We start from the raw sequence: 19,466 nt of genomic DNA, 5'->3' as shown, positions 1-19,466 counted from the left end.
TCCGAAAATTCCATTCGGGGTTCCTCCATTTCATTCTTGTGCGGTGAGGAGGAGAGGTGCGACGCGAGATGTTCTCAAGTTGGGTGAGAGGGCGGCTCGTGGCGTGGGAGGAGGAAACGGACCAAGCCGGGCAGTGGGGTTGCGGGTGGATCGGCCAAGGTGGGGAAGAGAAAAACCTGCAGGACAATTTCTGCAGGAAACGGTTTTGGGAACTTTAATTGGAGGGATTTAACTTTGAAAATCAAATTTAAATCAAGAGGGGAGGGCGCGGTTTAATGGAGATGATTCTTGAGGGCTGACTTTGCTGAGTTATTGGGGTGATTAGCGAGAGAGGGAAGAGCTCAAGGAGAGGTCCGGCCAAGCAGAAGAGAAAGGGAGAGAGAGGGAATTAAGCAAGTGGGGTCCACGAAATTAAATCTCAGGTTTTTATTTAAAAATCTGAGAATTACAACAATTGGTTAGGCATAAAAAAGCGTAAGGTTTCTCTAATTTAAGTATTTAATTGGGTTGAATTTGGAAATATGTAATTTCAAATCCAACCAATTTATTTGGAGCTTAAATTAAGGAGGTATTTTAGTAACATTAAAAGGCTATTGAACCAAAAAACATTTCAGAATTTGAAAAAAATCAGAGAAGCGGAAAAATTAGGGGCGGCGGCAAGGAAGCATGGCAGGTGCGGGGCATGGCCGGCGGTGCTGGGTGGGGATTTGGGCCGGCGGGAGGGAGGCTTTGCATGGCGTTGGAATGGCGAGGTGAGAGCCAGCGGGCCTGGCTGGGACGGGCCGGCTAGCTGAGGCGGGCGGTTTGCTGGCTGGTCCAGGAGGTGGCGCTAAGGTGGAGGAGAGGGGGGGAAAAACTTGGAAGAAATCTGAGAATCTCTCCCACTGTATTTTCCTTCTCTTTCAAATTTCTTGCACTCCTTGTCTTTTCTTCACTACAAACAAGGAAATTAAACCTTTAGGAACTCACGGACGAGATCTTAGTTCTCCCTTTGAAACTCACTTAGAGTATCAAAAGGGAAATGCACCACAAAGAGAACAAAAGGATAAATTTATTTCATTCAAAAACTAAGAAATACAATGGCATTTATTGCCTTCATATATGGAGGCTCCAAATGAAAGAAAAAAGAAAGACCACAATGCCCTCGGGGCTACATAAGTCAAAAGATGCCCTCAGGGGCCAAATCGGCAAAAAATCTAAATAATTAATAATAATAAAAGTATGACATAAGCCTACAAAGCTCAAAAAAAGTAGAGCTCTGCATCGTAGCCGTCGATCCTGCGCCTCGGGCGATGGTACACGATGTCGAAATCTGATTCCCATCATTCCGGTGGGTGGGAGAGAACTCGACCTCCGTCGGAGTGGGGTGTCTCAGAAGGCCTCGTACCACTCCAGCATGCGTCTGCGGTCTAATCTCTGTAGCTCATCTCGGTTCGATGCCACACTTTCTCCGTCTCCGCTTTCCTTGCCCATTGAACTAAGTACCTTCCGGCGTACCACCGTCTCTAGTCTAGAAATGATTTCATCGCTCAAGCACTGCCTCGGATCCCCCGCAGTTAGGTTCAAAAGTTGTGGAGTTTTGGCGAGTGCGGGGAAGCGATCTCCTCATATATATATATATATATATATAATAACCTAAAGACTACCTCATGAAATCGGGTAGGGAGGCACGATCAGAGCTCGGGCTCGGCCTTGGTCGCGGGAGCTGGATCCAACAGGAGGGGGGGAGTTCGGCTTGGGGCTGTGGTCGGGCAAGGTGGAGAAGAGGAAATCGGGTAGGGAGCTCTCTTCTCTCTCTCTCTCTCTCTCTCTCTCTCTCTCTCTCTCTCTTACGGGATTCGGCCGAAGAGGCGCAGGAAGGGAGAAAGTTAACTTCACAGAGAGTGAACTCCCGTTCTTGTCTCCGATCCTAATGTCGTAACTTCCGTTCCGACTGGAAGGAGAGAGCGAGAGCGCAAGGGAAGAGCAGGCTCGGGAGGAGAGGGAGCGTTCGCGGGAGAGATCGAGTGCGAGGGAAAAAGGGAACCAGCAGCCAGGCCTTCATTTCCTCTCCCTTTTAACGACGCGAATGCGTCGTGCAGGCGACGTGGGAGAGGTGCTGTGGTCGTGTCCGCGACGTGCGAGTGAACGGCTCGACGTGGAATGGTAGAGTAGGTAAGATTTGATTTATATATATATTTTTTGTTTTGCTGGCCAAGGTTTAGGGTCAACAAGCACTATTTATTATCTATGTTGAGTAGGTTTGTGAAGGAAAAGCATTGAGATAAATGAGGGAATATCTAACTGTACAATCATGCTCATACCTGATTACTTAGGTTGTAATGTATCTCAGAAAGTTGACGAGCTCTATGCTGCCAATTGCTTTTGCTGATAATTAGAGAGGCTTTCAAGAAAATGAAGTGTGAAAAAACTGTTTGATCTAGTAATATTCCAATATAAGAGTGGAAAAGGGCAGGAGATGAAGGAATTTTTTGGCTTACAAAGCTTTTCAATATTCTTTTGATGACTAAAAAGATGTCAGATGAGTGGAGAAAGTGTGTATTGATTATTTTTATTAAGAATGAAGGTGATGTACAAGAGTGCACGAATTATAGAAGAATTAAGTTATTATGTCATATATTAAAACTATGGGTAGTTGTTAAGCATAGGTTATGAGGTGATATTAATGTTTCTCAAAATCAATTTGGATTCATACCGAGTAGGTCTACCATGGAAGCTATACATTGATTCAAAGGTTTGATGTAGAAGTATAGAGAGAATGAGGAGGATCCATGTATGATATTTATTGATTTAGAGAAAGCATATGATAAAGTTTCAAATGATTTGCAGAATTCTACAAAAGAAAAGACTTAATAATGCGTATATTCAAATAATTAAGGATATGCATTGAAGAGTTATTATTTGTGTTCAAACATAAGGCGGTTTGACCATGTATTTTCCTATTTCAGTTGGATTACATCAAGGATCGGCTTTAAGCCCATATCTTTTTGCTTTAATCAAGGATGTTCATAACTAAAATCTGCAAGAGGATGTGCCTAGGTGTATGCTTTTTGCTGATGATATTCTTCTTGTTGATAAGATTAGAAAGAGTGATGTAGAACTAAATGCTTTTAAATGAATGAAATAAGAATTTGCACGAGTTCTTGAATTAAGCACGTAAGATTACCACTATTAGCAATCAAAACGATGATAGACAACAAAAGAAGAGTGCCTATGCTTAGGCTAAGCCACATGCCAAACACTTGTTGATTCAAAACAAGTAGAAATTCAATAACATGCAAAGTAAATAGTTTTCAACAAAAATCCTTAATCTAATAATAAGATTAGAAGCAAACGGAGTGCACTCAATCCTACGGTTACTAAGCTTTGGCAACTGCGAAACAAAATCCTACGTTTACTAAGCTTAGACAAAGGTGAAGCTCAGCTTCTTGTGAATCTTCATCACCTACAAGATTAGGAGGATTAGAGAAGTAAATAAAAAGGGGAAGAAGTTCACCCTTATCAAAATCAGGTAGCAAGTAGTGAGATGTTGAAGAAGTTTGTCGTAGCTCCCTTGAAAGTTCAACTTTGTTGAAGCCCTACAATTAGGAAACAAGATGTTGAAGACGACCCCTCTTTGCTCCCCTTGAAGTCTACTCTTAAGAGGGAGGAGATTATCTTGAGAAGTCAAGATAGGAAGAGGGATGGAGGTGGCCGGCTAAGGATGAAAGCTCGGGAGAGAAATTTGGTTCTTGGAAGAGAAGGTGGTGGGAAATCAAGTATTTGTTTCCCCAATTGATCCTTTTATTTTGAGAAAGGATTATAATTTAATTAGGGAAGGGTGGGGGCAACTAAGGAGGAGGGAGAGGAGGTTTGAATTATTTCCAAGAGGGGAAGGGGGTTATGGAAATAATTCCATGAGAGCCCATGATAGGGACGGTGGCTTCAATGGGATGGGAAAGTTAATTTGTTTCCAAAGAAGAGGGAGGATCTTTGGAAAGAAATTAATTAAGAGGGATTAGGGGAAATTCGGCCAAAGAGGGAAGTGGGAATTAGGAATTGTTTCCAAGAGGGGAATTATTATATTTGGAATCAAATCCCATGGAGTTAATAGGGGGGCCGGCGGCTTCCAAGGTTAGGAAAGAATTGTGGAGGAGTTATTTGGGTTGCCATTTTGGGGATTTAGAGATTAGGCAAGTTTTAATTACATCCCAATTAATTTGAAATTCAAATAGTATTTAATTTAGGAACTTTCCTAAAATAGATTTCTTAAATTAGGAAAGAATTTCAAATTCAAACAATTTTGAATTTATACCTTCCTAAATTAAGAATGATTGCAATTGGAAAGTATTCAAGGAGTGGATTTGTGGAGGGAAGATGGGGAGCTGGGAGGAGGAAGATGAGGCCGGCGGCTTTGTGGGCTTTGGAGGGGGAAATTCGGTGGTGGTGATGATGGTGTTAGGTTGATCGGAAAAGGGTGGAGAAGGAGTTGAGGTTACCCGGTGGCGAGTGAAAATTGTATGGTGGCCGACGGCTTAAGGGGTGGGATGGACTTCAAAACCGGCGGCTAATTGAGGGAGGAAGGAGGAGAATGAAAAAGAAGGTAGAACCACGAACCCGGCCGTCTCCAAGGTTGGTGGGTGATCCAAATTTTCCTCTCATAGGGATTTCTCCAAAGTTCTCTCCAAGAACTCTCAAACGCTCTCAAAACACACAAGTGTAAGAAATTTCTTGTAATAATCATTCATTAACTTTTCAAAGAGAACATAGGGGCTATAAATAGCCTCGTACATAAGACTCAAAAATCAAAGACAATAATAGCCTCAGGGTTTACATACGACCTTCCTTTAAGGGGTAAAAACGGAAAAATAATGACAACATAAATAATAAAAGTTAAATAACATAATAAAACAAATACATGACATAACTCAAAATACATTGATGTGATCGTGGCCGTAGATCGACGGCCACACCTCTGATATATGATTCATGCTCTGATGTCCCTATCATTCTCCCGGGGTGGGAGGAAAACTCGACTTCGTCGAGTAAACATCTATGGTGCTCTCATGGATCTTCAATATGCCGGGGTCAATCTACTGCAGCTCATCACGATCCAGCCATGTATCATTTGACTTGGGTTTTCCTCTCCACCTGATCAAGTAACCTCCGTTGTCCACCTTCTCTCGTGGTGATGATGTCATCACTTAGAGTCGAGTCCACCTTTTCTGCCATGGGTGATTTGGGAATATCTGGGGGTGGGGATAGGTTTAGGTTCTCACATGGTGGGGTCACACAAGGCTGCTGTATGAGTGGATCTAGTGTGTTGAAGTCAGAACCCTCATATGCAACTAGATTTTCTATGTTAAAGGAGGGATTGGAGTTGAATTCTGTGGGCAGAACTATTACATAAGCATTATCATGAATTTTCTTAATTATTTTGAATAATTCAGCACTCTTAACATGCAGCTCATTAACTGTTCCCTGCGGAAACTGTTCTGGACTAATCCGCACCATCACGAAGTCACCAACCTTAAAAGTTTTAAATTTTTGTTTTAGATAGGCATATAGTTTCTAATCGTTAATGCTCTTTTCAATTTGTTTTGCAATTTCTTCATGAAACCCATGCATATGAGATGAAAATGATGATGCAGACTCAAAAATCCTATACCTAGAACACATGTGCATAAGGTCTAGTGGCGGTCTAGGTCTGAACCCGTAAACAATTTTAGAAGGACTTAAACCAAGGGTATGGGTTACTGAGTCATGGTAATCGAGTCCAACTTGGATGTAAACGGATAGGGAGGCTCTAGGGGTTAGATCTAGATCATATGAAATACCTATAATCGGGGGTAACGGATCGGGAAGATCACCAGGATGGATCTCAATAAGTCTACTAGGTATGGGTTGACTCTCCTGAGGGACTGATTTGTTAGACTCAGCGGGAGTCTCACGATCAACTAAGGTGTGTAAAGGCACACTTTGGGCTATGACGACTATCAGGTTTAGTCCCTTCTTGGATTTAACAGGGTTGGATTCAGGATTATTAGTAACCCGAGGCTGTGATGACAAAAGCTTGATCTTTTTGCCCTCATGTTCAAACACGCAGATGTTTGAACTACCATATATGTGGACATCATTGTCAAATAGTCAGGGACGACCTAGAAGGATTTGTCCAACATTCATAATCAACACATCACACCAAATATTCTCCTTATAGTCAGCGAAGGAGATAGGTATGAATCTATGTTCCTTTACCTCCAAGACAGTGGTGTTGACCCAAGCTACCTTATTGGGGTTGGGGTGGGGAATGGTAGACAGGCCAAGCTTAGACAGCATGCTGGAGGAGACAGCATGGATGCAACTGCCACTATCCACGACGACTTTACAGTTCTTATCCTTGATTTTAGTGTAGGTGTGAAAGATCGTAGTCCTACGCCAGTTGTCGGTGGTAACGGGTTGTGATAGTGCGCACCTCACCACGCAGGTGGGAGAAGTGTCAATTTTCTGGATGTACTGGATGATAGCAATGTTGTCATCCTCCTCAAGGAATTCACCATTGTTGTCCACTTGGTAAATCTGGTCGATTTCGGGCTCGAACTCCGCTTCAGTGATCTCCTCGATAATCGTGACTTTATAGGGACTAGAGCACTGAGAGACGATATGCCCATACCCTTGACATCTAAAGCATTTGGTCTCGAGGTATCGGAGTGGGAGGCTTACTTCTAACATCAGGACGGGGAGTGGGGGGACCAGACGAAGGTCGGGCAGTGCTCCATAGGATCGGCTGGGCAGTGGGGGTGTGAGGGGTGGAACTACCAGAAGGTCTGTAGGAAGGCCTAGAGTCATGTGAATGGCTCGGGTGATGTGAACGGGTCTCCTCTAAATCAAGCACTAGGCTGTAGGCATTCTCCAATGTACTGACGTTCCGGGAAAAGAGTTTATTGCGAAGATCCTCTCGCAACCCGGTTCGAAACATAAAAAGATCTGCACGGGGGTGTTAGAGGTCTCCCCCTTGCAGCTAATCAAGAAGTCATCGAAAGAGGCGATGTACTCCTTCACTGGTTTGTTGTCTTGAGTCAGCCTATTCCACCTTTCCAAAAGTTGTGGGAAGTACGAGGAGGCAAGTACTTCTGCTTGAGTTCCCGCTTCATGGACGGCCAATCGGTAATGGTGTAATCGTTCCTAGCTTCACTAAGGCTCTCTAAGTTGGCCTAAAACTGACTCGCCTTACCCGTGAGCTTCATCTCCTCAAAACTAACCTTCCTAACCTCGGAGATGTCATACCACTTAAAGAAACTGTCCATACCTTTGACCCAGTCCAGGAAGAGCTGGGGATCGAGTGTGCCATCAAAGGTAGGAGCGTCAACTTTAATATTTTTCATGAGTGTTATATCGGGATCATGATGTGGGTCATGTCCGGGGTAAGGTGCTCAATGATTGGCACGATGTTGCCTCTCATCCGGATGGGTATCATCCCCATACATAGAAGGTGGTCTAGATGGGATGTAGGGAGTAGGATGCTCTCTAGCTCGCTCAAGTGTGTCAAATCGCTTAGTGTTGTTCCTACGGAGCTCAGCTAGGTCGGCTTGGTTCTCTTTGAGTTGTTGGCTAATGTTGTTCATTTGGCCTACCAACAAGTCTAAAGTCCTTGCTAGTTGTTTCGGGTCCATGGCTATACACTAGGGGACACTTGAGGGTGAATCTAGGTAGAGGGTTGTTTAGTCCGACCTGCTGAACCACATGAGCCAATTCCCACCCCCTTTGGGGTGCGGTCCATTACCTAGGGCTAATTATTGAGGGTTGTTTAGTCCTCCCGTGTTATTTTTGTATTTTTTAATTTTTTTTTATTTTTTAATTTGCTTTAAGTGGGAGTTTATATTAGGGTTAGGGCATCTTTTTGGTGGCTAATTTCTGAAGTTTTCTTTGATGTCTTGGGCTCTAGCGGTGTCTAGAGAGTTTTGGAGAGATTGATCCTCCTCTCGAATAGAGGATCCTTTGTTTCTTGCTATTTATTTTCATCTCCAAGCAATCCAGAGTGTTTCTTGTTTTTTATTCATAAAAATCTAAAAATCTGCTTGGTTAATTCGTAGAATTTCTAATATCAGCAATTATTTTTTTGTTTTTCTATTGTTTCCTATAAAATTTGTATCAGAGCAGTTCTTGGGACTATTTTTGGGCTGTTTCTGTGAAATCCAGCCGTTGTTTTTTGCCCGAAGAGGGGTGGGTTTGATGTTTTTGAGGTCGAGATTCATATTTTGAGTCTAACAAAAATCTGGGTATCAATGACAACCAAGAAAGTGGATGCATTGGAGGAATACCTTGGAGGGGAGATGGGCCAAGTGAAAGCAATGATGAAGGATATAATATCTTCATGGAAGTCAAGGTTTCAGATCTTCATGAGATTGTGAAGATATTGGAAAATCAAAGTTAAATTCAAACGGTGGCATTCGAGACAAGCAGTCTGGTAGGAAAATACAAATTCTGAAATTCATAGGAGGGAAAATGATATGGAGATCATTGAGGAGAAAGGTGGGAGGTATGGAGAGAGGCGTGGTTATGGAGGGAATGAATCAAGGCGTGCTGATTGGGAAAGAAAAGAGGAAGATATGGTAGGAGGGGTGTTGATTTTGAAGGAATGAGAGGAGAAAGTGAAGAGGGGTATGGGTGCGTAGAAGGGAGGATCGGGACACTTGGGGAGGATCAAACACATGGGAAAGGGGAAATTATGGAGGATTCAAGGGAAATGGGGGAGATCCGAAGGTGCATAAGCTGATGATTCCCATTTTTGAAGGGGAGGATGTACATGGGTGGATCTATAAGGTGGAAAGGTATTTCACCGTCAATGGGTTAACGGAGGAAAAATTGATGGTAGCTGGCTTATGTTTGAAAGGGAAGGCATTGTCTTGGTACTATTGGAGGGACATGAGGAGGCCTATATGGAGTTGGAGGGAGTTCAAGGAATGCTTATTGGAACATTTTTGAACCGACAATGGAGATTACTTCTATGAGCAATTTTTTACACTAGTGTAGGAAGGTTCAGTGGCAGATTATCGCGAGAGATTTGAGTATCTGACAAGTCGATTTGATCGACTATCAAAGACTGTTCTGAGGGGGAATTTTATGAAGGGACTCAAATCAGAGATCCGATTAACAGTGAGGGTCATAAGGTCTCATGACTTGGGAGGGGCAATAAAGCTAACACAACTAGTAGAGGATCAATTATACTAGGAGAGTGGTGCTAGAGGCAGCAGTTCAGGTGACTCTTATAGGATGACTACCACCCTTCTAACACCCAAGGGGCCTGCATCGCGCAACACTCGTGAGACTCCCAGGGAGAATCTAATAGAAGGGGGGGAACTTCAAAAGACTGACTGAGAGGGAGATGCAGGAGAAGAGGGCGAAGGGATTATGCTTCAGATGTGATGAGAAGTATACTCCAGGGCAAAGGTGTAGGGACCAAACTCTTCAGGTTCTCACTATCTGTGATGACGAGAAAATTAAGGGAGGTGAGAGTGAGATGATGAGAGAGGTCGAGGAAAAGCTGCATCTGGATATGACATAGGTCTCCTTCATCTCAGTGGTAGGATTCACTTCGAATCATACCATGAAGGAGAAGTGGGAAGTAACAGATAGAGAGGTGGTAGTGTTGATTGACAGTGTGGCTACCTACAATTTCATCTCCAACCAGGTCGTGGACCAATTGATTGTGCCAAAAAAGATGGGAGTTGGAAATTCTTCGTGGACTATAGGGCGGTGACTAAGAAAATTGTGCCAGATAAGTTTCCCTTCCTAGTGATAGATGAGTTATAGGATGAGTTGAGTGGGGCAGTTATTTTCACCAAGATAGATCTGAAGTCAGGGTACCATCAGATTAGAATGAAAATGGAGGATGTGCCAAAAATTACTTTCAGGACTCATGAAGGGCATTATGAATTCCTAGTACTACCTTTTGGCCTCATTAATGCTCTAGCCACTTTCCAGTACCTCAAAAACAAGGTCTTTCAACCCTATCTCAGGTGATTTGTGTTGGTGTTTTTCAATGATATCCTAGTTTATAATAGGTTAGAGGAAAAGCACTAGGAGCACTTGAGGAAGGTTTTAGAGATGTTATAGGAGCACCAGCTGAGGGCCAATAGGAAGATATGTTGTTTTGCACAGGCCAATATGGAGTACTTGGAGCATGTAGCCTCTAAGGAGGGAGTAGCGACATATCAGGCCAAAATTGAAGCTATGTTGAAATGGGCATTGCCCAAGAATCTCAAGGAGCTAAGGGGATTCCTAGGGCTGACGGGCTACTATAGGTAGTTTGTGAAAGGGTATAACACCATTGCATGACCACTGAACAATTGAAGAAGAATGATTTATTATGGGGGGAGGTAGCCACAACAGCTTTTGAGAGCTTAAAGAAGGCCATGACCACTGCGCCGATCTTGGCCCTACCAGATTTCACTCAGGTCTTCATAGTGGAGACAGATGCCTCGGGATATGGATTGGGAGCAGTAGTACTCATGCATAGCCATCGACCCATCGCCTACTTCAGCCAGGTGTTAACAGCTAGAGTGAGGCTGAAGTCAGTATACGAGAGGAAATTGATGGCCATCGTGCTTGCCATCCATAAGTGATAGCCCTATTTGTTGGGTCAGCATTTCATTGTCAGGGCAGACCAATGGAGCCTGAAGTATTTGTTGGAGTAGAGGATGGTGACAGAGGAGCATTAAAGATGGTTGTCAAAGTTATTAGGATATGACTTTGAAATTTAGTATAGGCCGGGGACAGAGAACAAGGCTGCGGATGCCTTGTCTAGATGTATTGGGGAGATGCAGGCGATAACAATGTCGATACCACTGATGCTGGATTAGGGGGCCCTTAAGGAGCAGAGTGCACAGGATGAGGAGCTTGGGAGGATTAGGGCAGAATTATAAGGATAAGAGTAGCCACCCAGACTATTCCTTAAAAGGGAGAGGCTTTTGTACCAGGGATGATTTGTGCTGCCTAGGACATCTGTTCATATTCTAATCCTGCTCCAGGAGTTCCATAGGAGTGTTATTAGGAGTCATTCAGGAGTGCAGAAGACATTCAAGAGACTCGACTCAGAGTTGTATTTGAAGGGGATGCACAAGGATGTGAAAAAGTTAGTAGTCAATTATGAGGTCTGTATGGTGTTATTAGGGGCTGTAATAACACCACTTTCATGTGTCACAGTTGATGAGAGGTTTGGGGGATCACACAACCAGTTTAGAGTTGCCAACAACATTGACTGAAGAGTTGGAAGTGGTGTTAAAACCCCTGGAGCTACAAGGGGTACGCCAGGGAGAGAGAGGGGTTAAAGAAGTGCTGATCAAGTGGAAGGACCTTTCTTATTATGACGCTGCATAGGAGCCCTATGAAGGGTGAAACATCAATTCCCCTCTTTCCACCTTGAGGACAAGGTGGTTCTTTGCGAGCGGGGTATTGATATGTTGGGACTGGTCCACCCTAGACCGATCCAGTCAGCCCAAAATGTGGGCCGGCAGCTCCTGCATTACAACAGGCGCCGACCTGTTGAACCGCAAGAGCCAATTCCCACCCCCTTTGGGGTGGGGTCCACTACCTAGGGCTAATTATTGATTGTTTAGTCCTTTCATGTTATTTATGTATTTGCTGTAAGTAGGAGTTTGTATTAGGGTTAGGGCATCTTTTTGGTGGCTAATTCATGAAGTTCTCTTTGGTGTCTTGGGCTCTAACGGCATCTGGAGAGTTTTGGAGAGGTTGATCCTCCTCTCGAATAGAGGATCGTTTGTATCTTGCTATTTCTTTTCATCTCCTAGCAATCTACAGTGTTTTTCTTGTGTTTTCATCCATAACAACCTAAAAATCTGCTTGTTTAATCTGTAGAATTTCTGATTTCAGCAATTATTTTCCTGTTTTCCTATTGTTTCTTATCACACTATTTCTATGAGGGAGTATAAGGAATCAAGAGAGATTCCAAATGGGTTGTCTTCTTAAAATCTCAGATGAAAAAGAATACATATATTTGTCGAGGAAGCTCACAAATCAAGAAAGCCTTTGAAAATCCTGATGGCACATGTGCCTTACATGATCTCCTTACACATATTGAGATCATCTATTGTACTTCTCAAGATAGCATTCTCGTATCCCTTGACATCATGTGCCGTTTCCCATTTGCAATTGCAAAAACCATGGAAGTAATCTCATATTTGTTTGTATGGCTCGAGAGGCATATATTGGTGTTACGTATCCCAAACCGGCTTAACACGAGAGGTTTGCTATCCTTCTCGATGCCAGAAAGCATAGATAAGGGAATAAACCATATGTTGAGTCAATAAACATGCACTAAGTTCTCATCTCTGCATGATTAAAGAAGGTTTGATGTACTTGCTGTAATCTTTATGTAGCGAGTTTTTTTTTATTTTCCTGTGATTTGTATCGTAGCCTTTAACACTGTATGGAGCAACCTAAATGTTGTTCGGCTTGTTCTTAATGTCCAGAAGGTAATTCTCTTTTATTCTTCCAATTTATGCAACATATTGAAGTTGAAATAGCTTGAGCACTTTATTATTATGGGTATGTGTAGGGGTGTCAACTTTTGACCCGACCCGAAAACCCGACCCGGACCCGACCCGGAAAATCCGGGTTGAACCCGACCCGTTTGATAAACGGGTCGGGTTTGGGTTCGTAGATTTGACCCGTTTGATTAAACGGGTCGGGTTGGGTTGACCCGGCGGGTTGCCGGGTCAACCCGACAACCCGTTTAATTTAAAAAAATTTGAAATTTCCTTATTTCCCGCCCGAGTTGCCCGCTGCCCCAGCCCGGCTGCCCGCTGCCCCAGCCCGAGCTGCCCGCGTGCAACGTTTCCGCCGTAATCTGCGCCGGAAATAATCCAGAGCAGTTTTCACCGGCGGTATTGCCGGCGCAATTGGCGCCGGTAAATTTCCGGCGTCGGTTCCGCCGGAAAAAACGCCGTAAACGTTACGTCGCATTATTCCGCCGGAAACTGCGCCGACAATGCCGGCGCAAACAAATCCGCCGGAAATTCCGACGGTAATCACGTGTTTTCCCGTAGTGTATCTCGAACTATTCCCTTAGAATTTAATTAGAATGTGGTTCGAATGGTTTCATCAATGACAGAAGATTTGGAATTAAATGATGTGAGGATTTGTTTTTTTTTAAATAATTTAAATGTAATATTTAAGCAATGAAGAAAATTTAATTGCAAGTTGAATAGGATTAAAAAAAGTCCAAAACTGTTAAAACAGAAAGATTGCGAATTTGTTACTAATTCCGTTTTGGAACTTAAAATGAATTTTCAAAACCCATTCTATCAATCCAGTGCAATTAAAAAAGGTATAGCTTGCAAACGAACTATATTTATGAAGTTATATGGAAAGTAACCTGGTGTAAATGTAAGCTTATGAGTGAGCATGAGATACAATATCTCAGGATGTTATATTGGAAGAAAGAGTAATCAATGATGTTTTCATGGTATAATGGTGTTTGTATTCTCTTAAATGCTCAGAATATTAAAAAATATAGTGCTCTTTAAGTGAGAGAGAGTTGCAAGGTTTGCATTGTCTGGATTGTTTTGTCCCTTTTCGTCCTACCCCTCGATAAATAGGGTTATATTTTACATCATTAGGAAGAACTAGTTTGTCGTTTTGTACATTTCATAATCTGCTTACTTTCTGAGTCAAGGTGCTTTGAAATACATTGCAATAATGCGCTGTATTTTTTGTGATTGTTTCACACAGAAAAAAGTTACATACTGGGAAGAAAAACCTCATATCAAGGGCATCATAAACAGTATTAATTTTATGCCTTGGAATGATATTTGTTTTGCAACTGGTGGTAGTGACCATGCTGTGGTCCTCTGGAGTGAGAAAATCGATTCCTGGAAACATAAGGCAATACATCGGAACCTGCATTCTTCTGCTGTCATGGGAGTTGCAGGATTGCTGCAGAAGAGGGTTATATTATCTACTGGTTCAGACAAAAGGGTTATTGGTTTTGATCTGTTGGCTGAAAGAACTGCATTCAAAAATCAGATAGATAGCAGATGCATGAGTGTTCTGCCAAACCCTTGTGACTTCAACCTGTTCATGGTTCAAACAGGGTATGTTTGTAGTCCACATGTATATCAATGCTAAAACATTTAATCATTCTTTATGGGAAATAAATTATCGTACTGATCACACATGCGTTTGTCTTATAATTGAGATTTTTAATATTTTCGTATGCTTTTTAATATTGCAGGCTTTAGCCCCCCTTTTTTACGATTGTTTGTGGGTGAATTGTCCATTGGTATTTTGTTTTTTGTAAGTCCCATGTCAGCTTACAAGAAAATAATTGTTGTGGTTTTCAAAGTTGTCTTTCAATGATCAAGATCTATAAATGTTTCTAAAACAGTTTAGGTTATCTTTATGTAGGGAATCCAAAAGTCAAATTCATACTTGCATTGCTTTAGTACCTTTTTCAGCAGAAAGAAGAATTGTCTTAGGCGTTTCTTCTTCAACAAAGTGATTATCTAAGCTTTGGATGAAGAAGATGTTGTAGCATCACTAGGTTTTTGTGCTATCATCCATTAACACATCCAATTTGCCCGGACCTGCAATCAAACCGTTTAGCTGCATGTTTTTTTTGGTGGAATGAATCAAGTTGGGTTAAATACACTAATGGCAAATTCATTTTATACTCTAAATATTAAACTCATTAATGAGGGTCAACTATTTGATATTTTTACGCAATATATTTTCTGCACTAAAGTTGAGCTATGAATTCATATTACTTTCAATTTTGTGACATTTGTTTGGTTCAATTTATGTCAGATTGTTGACCTCCACTCAAATCTCAGAAAATCTATGGAAATTCTTGCCGAAATCCCTCTCAAATCCTACTTACCTATGCGATTAGGCGTCGACGCCGCGCTTGTCATATCCCGCGATTTCTGTTCGTTGAACCTGCTCCCGTTCTTGTTTCTAACTCTTGCGACGATCCATTCTAACTTCCTGTACATGAGCAACCCCGATCTCCACAATCCCTATTCCAGGCCGATCCATTCTAACCAACTACCTGATCCAACCAATCCAACTCTTGTGCCGATATCCCACTACATGAGCACCCCGATCCACAATCCCTACTTCAGTGCCAAGTTTCTCCCCTTCAACCAGCCGCCATTGTCGCTCCTGTGCAAGCCGACCGAGCCACTTACTCGCTGGACCAAACTCCGCTTCTAGCTCCCACCAACCCGATCTTCACTCTCTATCGTGAAATCCCTCCAGCCAGCTACCTTTCCAGCTCCTCCACCCCTCTCCACGCTTTACCTTCATAAGTTAATATCCATCTACAGTAACTTATGTAGCCAGCTCCCTGTTCAATATCCAACCGAGCCCACAACAGCAAATAGCTGCACGCTTCTCACACAAACAACCCACTGCTACTACCTAATCCCTCACAGCCACTTGCAACACTCCCAAAGTTTCCAAACCACTTCAAAAATCTCTCTCTCTCTCTCTCTCTCTCTCTCTCTCTCTCTCTCTCTCTCTCTCTCTCTCAGTTTTATATTAATATTAACAGTATTTATTATTATTATTATTAAAAAGAAAAGATAAGAAGAGAAGTAAAAAAAAAGAGAAAAGGTAATAGAAAAAGAGAAAATAAAGATAAAGAGAGATTGTGTATTTGATCCCCTGCTTATTTCCTCGTCATAGTCATCTTCGCCTCACTCCCAATGGCATAAATGTTCTCTCAAACTCAAAAAATCTCCAAACCCCGCTTTTGACGCTCACGGCGCACTGGGGACCATCTATACATGCTTTTCTTAGCATAATGGGAGGAAGCCCGGTATGATGCCTGCGGCGAAGTGGGTAGGTCTTGTAAACGCTCTTGTAGCATTGTGGGGACAATCCTAATTACTCGTGTACGTGCTTCTATGCATGTGGGGAAAAAATTACGCATTTCAAACATGTACCTCATAGACCCATACATGCTCTTATAGCATGGTGGGATTGAAAATCACGGCCACAATGTCACTCGACACCTACCATACATGCTCTTTGTAGTATGGTGGGAAGGCCCATCTCTCCCAAATTCTCCTAAATAAAGGAGACACCGTAATGCTGCCGAATTTTCTAGTAAACAGAGGACTTGGAATTGAACCAAATGTAGGGAACATGACTTAATGAACTACATGGAATCGAACTTGTGATCAAATCTACAGGAAATTGAACCTAATATTTAAAACAAAACCTGTAATTTACAAATTAACAAATGATGACTTGTAGCAGACAGAAAATTCTCACATCTCACCCACAAGTGAGAACCAATACGAACACATAATTTGATTACAATAACTTTCCTATTGTCAACAACAATTCAACATGCAAGCAAAATATATCAATTCCCTTCGAGCAAGAGGGGTAGATGTGTATTGGATGAGAGGATTTGCCAACTAAGATATGTTTGAGGAATTCAAAATGAATGCAGTCCACATATAGTCAACAATACTTAATTGCAAGCAAACTCATTAATTCGCCCGCAAGTAATGACAGTGGACATGCAATGAATGCAACAACACCTTGCAATCGATATCAATGCACAAACAAACACAATAAACTCTGCAAGCAGTGGAGGCCGACACGCAACGAATTGCTAGCCAAGATGAAGCAATAATACCCATACCAAAGTGGACAAGTTTGAAAAGTACTTCAACTTACAAAGAGTGAATGCCTAGTCGAGAATATTATTAGGATTCATTCTCAAATTGACTATTGCCAGTAAGGATGTGGCACGTGTCCTCTAACTGGTGTTTTTGCCGCCAAATTGCACCACTGGTAAACGGTTATGACTGAGACCCTATAACGGGTAGTTTTGCCTTCAAATGACACCATTAAATAACAATCATGGTCAGAGTCTGTATGTTCCCCAACGACGTTAAGTAATGAATCAATAGGATATGACCGATAGGGCACAAAGCCCGCTTCTAGGTAAGATGGCTTCAAATTTGTCTTCTTAATCAAACATCCATCCTAGGTCTACAAGATACCCTTGGAGGAAGTAGCCCATGCCTACCGATAGGATCCTTCTGTCAGGTTGGGTTGACTATCTCCTCTGACAAAGTAGACCAGGGACTATGATGACCAGGGATGATGAAACAATGGGATCTTTTGATCGGGTTTATCATCATTCCCCTCACCATCCGCTTTAAGTGCAAGGTGGTGAATTTCTAATTTTTAATGTTAAATTTTGAATGCCTAAAACATGCTGCTACTATACACCATGTACTATATATATGTTTGACGACTAGCCTTAATGAATGTTCTCTCTCGCTATCGGGAGAGGTAATTAACTATATGGGCTTGCGCTTGCGCCTATAAGAAATCTAAACTCAGATCATAAAGTCTTCACAAAATGAGAGCGAAATATTTGGGTAATGTCTTATTCAAAACCCAACATGCCTTCTAAAAATTTGCATGAAAACCTACTCATTAGAACTCTCCTGGACGATATGAAAGTGAAAGGGGCCGCGGAAAGACCAAGGCGCGAATTTTTGAAGCCCACACAGTTCTCAAGCTATGCATTGAAACACTGAACAAAATAAAAGATTTACTACATCTAATGTGATTGAAAATTATGTCGAAATAAACTAGTTCTACTTTTTACAATTTATTGTTTCTAAATAGTAGTTAGTGATATTACACTCAAAATATCTTGGTAGATTAGCCAACTCCTTTTAGGAGCACCATTCTTCATCATTATCATCATTAGTAAAAAAAAGTCACATTTTATTCTTGAGAATTATCATCATCATCATCATTAGTAAAAAAAGTCAATTTTTTCATAATCATTATCTCCTAAATTATAATCTTCTTTGTAACTCTCATCATCTTTATTTTTAGTTACAATAATATTAAGCTTAGATGAAGATTACTTTTAGATCCCTCTCAAATATTATGGCTTGTCATCAATACCAGATGCGCTGCTTAAGTTTCAGAAATGTTTTGCTCTCATGTGGATATATTTTCTGTAGTTTTTTTATTTTATAACTTAGATTATTATATTTCTTATTTCTGTAATAAATGTATTATCTTTAACTAACCTAGGAACCTCTATTCTCAACCCCGTTCTTCGTACATTAACATGGCATTCCTTCTCCTTTTCTTAGGACTATTACCAAGCAGCTACGGTTGTTCGACATCCGGCTCAGGCAAACAGAAATCCATTCTTTTGGATGGAAGCAGGAGAGCAGTGAGACTCAGTCCGCCCTTATTAACCAAGCTTGGTCCCCTGATGGCCTCTATGTTTCCTCTGGTACTGTAGACCCCATGATTCATATTTTTGACATCAGATACAATGGCAACAGTCCCAGCCAATCCGTGCAAGCTCATCAGAAGCGAGTCTTCAAAGCTATCTGGCACCAATCCCACCCATTGATGACCACAATCTCATCTGATCTCAACATAGGTTTGCACAAGTTTTCCAAGTAAAAGTTCTGTTTGCTCATACTTCTAAGAATTGCCTTTCTGGAATGCTTACTGCTCATTGTCTCATCTGTGAGAGGAAATTGGCTCGGAAATTACCATGTAACATATTTAGATCCAAGCAAGTTCTTTTTTTTGTCAGCGATGGGTTCTTTATTAATGTTTAGCAGTTTTGAGTTCCCATTATTTCTATATTTTGCTGGCAGTATCCGAGGATTAGCTCTTGAACCTGTTTGTGGATACTACAAAAAACCTTTATATATCCTGAATGCTGTCAGAATTTTCTTTTGGAATTTATAGTGAATTTGAGATCATGCTTTACCTTTTCAGTAAAACCAGTGTCTTTGGATCGGTTTTGGTTAATGATCTGGAAGATATTTTCCATTTTAAGTAAAGCATTCTAGTGGTCCTTACAGATAATTTCAGTGAAGTTAATAAAATGAATTTCTTGGTGTGATTATCCGTTATTGCACCGTTCAACTGCCCCGTTAACGAATACAATCTGAACGGTTGTTGTTGGGGTGAAATCTTCCAGCAACTTTCAAATAGTGCTGAACAAATCTGTTATTAGTAGTAGTAGGTAGAGATATAGAGCAAGATGAACAACCAACCGTTGGAGAGGAATTAGCAAAATATATCAATTAACTGCTGAGATGGCTGCTGTTGTTGCCTGTGCCAGTGTGGAGGTGGAGAGAGTGATGTGCCCTCATGTGTAGGATGAATTATTCTGTGCAGACATCGAACGTTGTCCAGAGCCCAATGAAAATGCGCCATGTCACCTTTACTCTGTACCATGGCTCGGTACTGGATGACGCGGTTGCACCTGATTCGCCTCTGAATGATAAGCTGTGCCCAATGACTGTACAGAATAATCTCTCCATGCATAGTGCATCATGTAGCACTACCTTTATCAATTGTGAAGGTAGTCGTACTTCAGAGTTTTGAGAGTTGGGTTAAATGCTAATTTTGTGATGTTAAAGAGTCCAAATGAACGAAATGCATTTCATTGTTTT

At 41.7% G+C, this 19,466-nt stretch overlaps 1 protein-coding gene across 1 annotated transcript in view; it reads left to right on the top strand.

Annotated features, from left to right (window-relative positions):
* Positions 1 to 18,782, top strand: part of LOC110097192 — a 27,519-nt gene extending 8,737 nt beyond the window's left edge. The window contains exons 6-7 of the mRNA XM_028696940.1: positions 13,729 to 14,090; positions 18,138 to 18,782. Coding sequence (XP_028552773.1) covers positions 13,729 to 14,090; positions 18,138 to 18,459 — 684 coding nt within the window. The 3' untranslated portion in view covers positions 18,460 to 18,782. The remainder of the gene's footprint in view (positions 1 to 13,728; positions 14,091 to 18,137) is intronic.
* Positions 18,783 to 19,466: the final 684 nt, after the last annotated feature.

The sequence above is a fragment of the Dendrobium catenatum genome, unplaced genomic scaffold (genome assembly GCF_001605985.2).
Source record: "Dendrobium catenatum unplaced genomic scaffold, ASM160598v2 fragScaff_scaffold_853, whole genome shotgun sequence".
Lineage (NCBI taxonomy): Eukaryota > Viridiplantae > Streptophyta > Magnoliopsida > Asparagales > Orchidaceae > Dendrobium > Dendrobium catenatum.
This window is presented reverse-complemented; position numbering and strand designations above follow the sequence as displayed.